Here is a 3,524-nt window from a genome sequence, read left to right on the forward strand (position 1 = left end):
AGCACCGGTTACAATAGCAGTCATGCCAACAAGAATCTAGGAAGGAAACATACTTCAAATTAATTCCGTAAATAGCACTTGCCCGCAGGCACATGCAGCCAATCATTGCTCCCTTGCTTTACCACAATTACCACATTGTCATCGCCCTTAGCTATCACCTCTGCAGGCACGGGGGGGCCCTTTTCTTGTTTCAACCAGACCTTAGCCCCTATGCCCACCCTTCCCCTAGTTTCTGCAGTTTCCTGTTCCGCTATCTCACTGTTGCAGGTGGGAGTAACTATAAGCTTTGCTACTACTCCTAATGCTGACATGTCTCCCTATTCCTTTCCTCTATTGAGGAGGGTGAGCTTCACTTCCTCAGTTCTTCCAGGGTCTAGCATTTTCTCCACTATGCTAATACCTCTGACTATGAGAGAGGGCATTGGAACTATAAAACCCACGTGTTTGTCAGGTATTTGGACCCCTATCCCTGTTGATATGGTTTGGGAGCTCTCAGGGGATATTGTTACCTGGTCCTGGATGGTCAAGTATATCCCGCCACTAGGAGGGAGCAATTTATCTGGGGTCTCACTTTCTGTAATAGGATGGTTATTTAACACATTAATTGCTTCCTCAAGATGGTCCCTCCACTTCTGCAAGGTACCATCCCCTAGCTTCTTTAACTGCTGCTTTAGCAAACCATTCATTCGCTCAATTAATCCTGCTGCTTGGGGATAATAGGGTATATGGTATATCCATTGTATGTACCTTTCTGCACTATATCCCTGTACCATGTGTCCTGTAAAATGAGTACCATTATCACTCTGTATCTGCAATGGAGTGCCATAGAATTTTGTGATTAATTCTAGGGTCTTAATGGTGTTTATCTGAGTTGCTTGCTTACATGGGTGGGCTATGAGGTAGCCCGAGTACGTGTCCACAGCCGTGCACACGTACTGGCAGCCTTTGCTGGAGGGAAGAGGTCCTATGAAATCTATCTGCCAGATCTGGCCCGGCAGCTTGCCTCTTTTGATATGTCCTTGCACCATGCCAGGAATCTGTCGCTTCCTGACATGCTGACATACAGGACAATTTGCTATCTCTGTTTTTATTACTTCCATAGATAGCTTGATACCCCTTTGCAATGCCCACCTATGAGTTGCTCTCTCTCCAAGGTGTCCACTTTTTTGGTGGGCCCACTGGGCCACACCCTTATTGTCAGCCTCCTCATCCACATCCTCACTTTCCACAGTGGAGACTTTGGCTGCCTCATCTGCAATAGAATTGAACAGCCGTTCTAGTGAATCCTGATTTGTGTGGGCATCTACATGGTAAATAGTCACTGTCTTTTCCTCAACCAATCTGCTGAGTTCCTGCCATATCTGCTTCCCCCACACCTCCTTTGAGTATATCTGGTAGTCTTTTCGTTCCCAGGTGGGGAGCCAGGTGGCTAGCCCATTTGCCACTGACCATGAGTCGGTGTATACGTGGCATTCGCCCTGTTCACAGGCTATGGCCTGATGGACAGCAACTAACTCAGCGTATTGGCTACTTTCATTTTTCCCTGTAGACACCAGCATCTGTTTGGTCACAGGATTGTAGGCTACTGCTTTCCAACTCCTCTGTGAACCCACATATTTTGCTGATCCGTCAGTGAACCAAGCATGGGCTTGCTGTTCTTCTGACAGTTGATCATATGGCACACCCCATTTTACTAGAGACTCCTCTGTTGGTGTCTCCTGAATGGGGGCTGTCCCCTGGAGGGGTTGCTCAGCAACCTTTTCATGCAGTGCGGCAACCCCTTTGGGACCTGTCTTTGCCCTGTTCTGTATATACCATTTCCATTTTATGATGCTTGATTCCTGAGCATGTCCAATCTTATGGGTCTTAGGACTGCCCATTACCCAGTTCATTATGGGAATCTCAGGCCTCAAGAATACATCATGCCCTAACGTTAGCTCCTCTGTTTCCACTAAAGCCCAGTAGCAAGCACATAACTGGTGCTCAAAGGGCGTGTATCGGTCACCTGCCTCAGGCAATTTCCTAGTCCAGAAACCAAGGGGGACTTTCCCTCTCCCTTGTTTCTGCCAAAGGCTCCAATTAGCATGTTCCTTGTGGACAGACACATTTAAATCTATTGGCCCTTCCTTTACTGGCCACAGATCCATCGCCATTTGGATGGCCTGTTTTGCAGTTTCAAAAGCCAACTCCTCCTTAGACCCCCACTCAAAGCTATACTTTTTCCTGGTAACCTTGTAGATGGGGGCTAGTATTTGGCTCAGGTGGGGTATATGCTGCCGCCAAAAGCCAAATAACCCAATGAAGCGCTGGGCTTCCTTTTTGGTTTTAGGGGATGTAAATTCCACTATTTTCTGCTTGGCTTTAGGGGTTATTTCCCTATGGCCATTTGTCCACTGTATACCCAGGAATCGTACTGAGGTTCCTGGCCCTTGTATTTTGGCAGGGTTGATTTCCCACCCCTTCTTCTTTAAGTGGGTTATCACCTGTTCTAACACTTGTTGCACTACTTGCTCATCAGGTCCCTGTATCATTATATCATCTATATAATGTGTGACCTGCACGTTGGGGGGCAGAGTAACTTCCTCCATGTGTTCTGCCACAATCCTGTGGCAGATCGTGGGGCTATGGACATAGCCCATTGGGAGGCGCGTGAACGTGAATTGCCGTCCCTGCCAGGTGTATGCGAATTGCTCTTGGCACTGCTCCTCTATAGGTATTGTATAGAAGGCATTTGCCAGGTCAATGACCGCATACATATTTCCAGGGTGACGCTGTATATTTTCTATCAGCATAACCATATGGGTACTGCTGCCGTTAATGGGGGAGTATTACTATTTAACTCCCTATAATCCACAGTCATACGCCAGGTCCCATCACTTTTCTTGACCGGCCAAACGGGATTATTCCAAGATGTGGTGATAGGTCTCACCACCCCTGCAGCTATTAGATCTTTGATAGTGTCACCTATCTCTTTATGCCCTCCCGGTATTCGGTATTGTCGAATGTATACCCTCTTCAAAGCCACTGGGACCTGTATGGGGGGCATCAACAATTTTCCTACAGTAACGGTTTTGATGGACACATAAGGCCTTACCCCAAAGCTGTACATTCCATCCTCAAACCGCAATGTTTCTCCCTTTAGCACATCAATGCCAATTATGTACTCTGGGATGGGTACGATTAAAACAGAACATCGCCGTTTAGGAAGATGCCCTATCTTTAAATCTACCCATGCTTTTGTATACTCCTGACCGTGCAAGATACAACTATATATTTTTCTGGCTTATTATTTTATCTACAAAGGGGTTTCACTTTCGCTCGGAGCTGCGTCTATCAGCTCTGCACATTCAGTAAGAAACTGTCAGTTTTCTTTGCTCAAGTGATAAACAATTATGCATCCTGCCGACCGACTACGCCAATAATGTTATGTGATTCTTTTCTCAGGATATGATGTTATCATATATCACTTTTCAGCAAGGAAATGACTGACACATTACACAGGTTTTCACAATCTTATAATAACA

General features: G+C 46.2%; 1 protein-coding gene across 1 annotated transcript; it reads right to left on the bottom strand.

Moving 5' to 3' along the window:
• Positions 1-317: 317 nt before the first annotated feature.
• Positions 318-3,109, bottom strand: LOC128640380 (uncharacterized). Its single transcript, XM_053692873.1, is given in 2 exon segments — positions 318-2,800; positions 2,803-3,109. Coding segments are annotated over 2 exon segments (2,790 nt in total).
• Between the last annotated feature and the right edge of the window lie 415 nt (positions 3,110-3,524).

This window comes from Bombina bombina, chromosome 9 (assembly GCF_027579735.1).
Source record: "Bombina bombina isolate aBomBom1 chromosome 9, aBomBom1.pri, whole genome shotgun sequence".
NCBI lineage: Eukaryota > Metazoa > Chordata > Amphibia > Anura > Bombinatoridae > Bombina > Bombina bombina.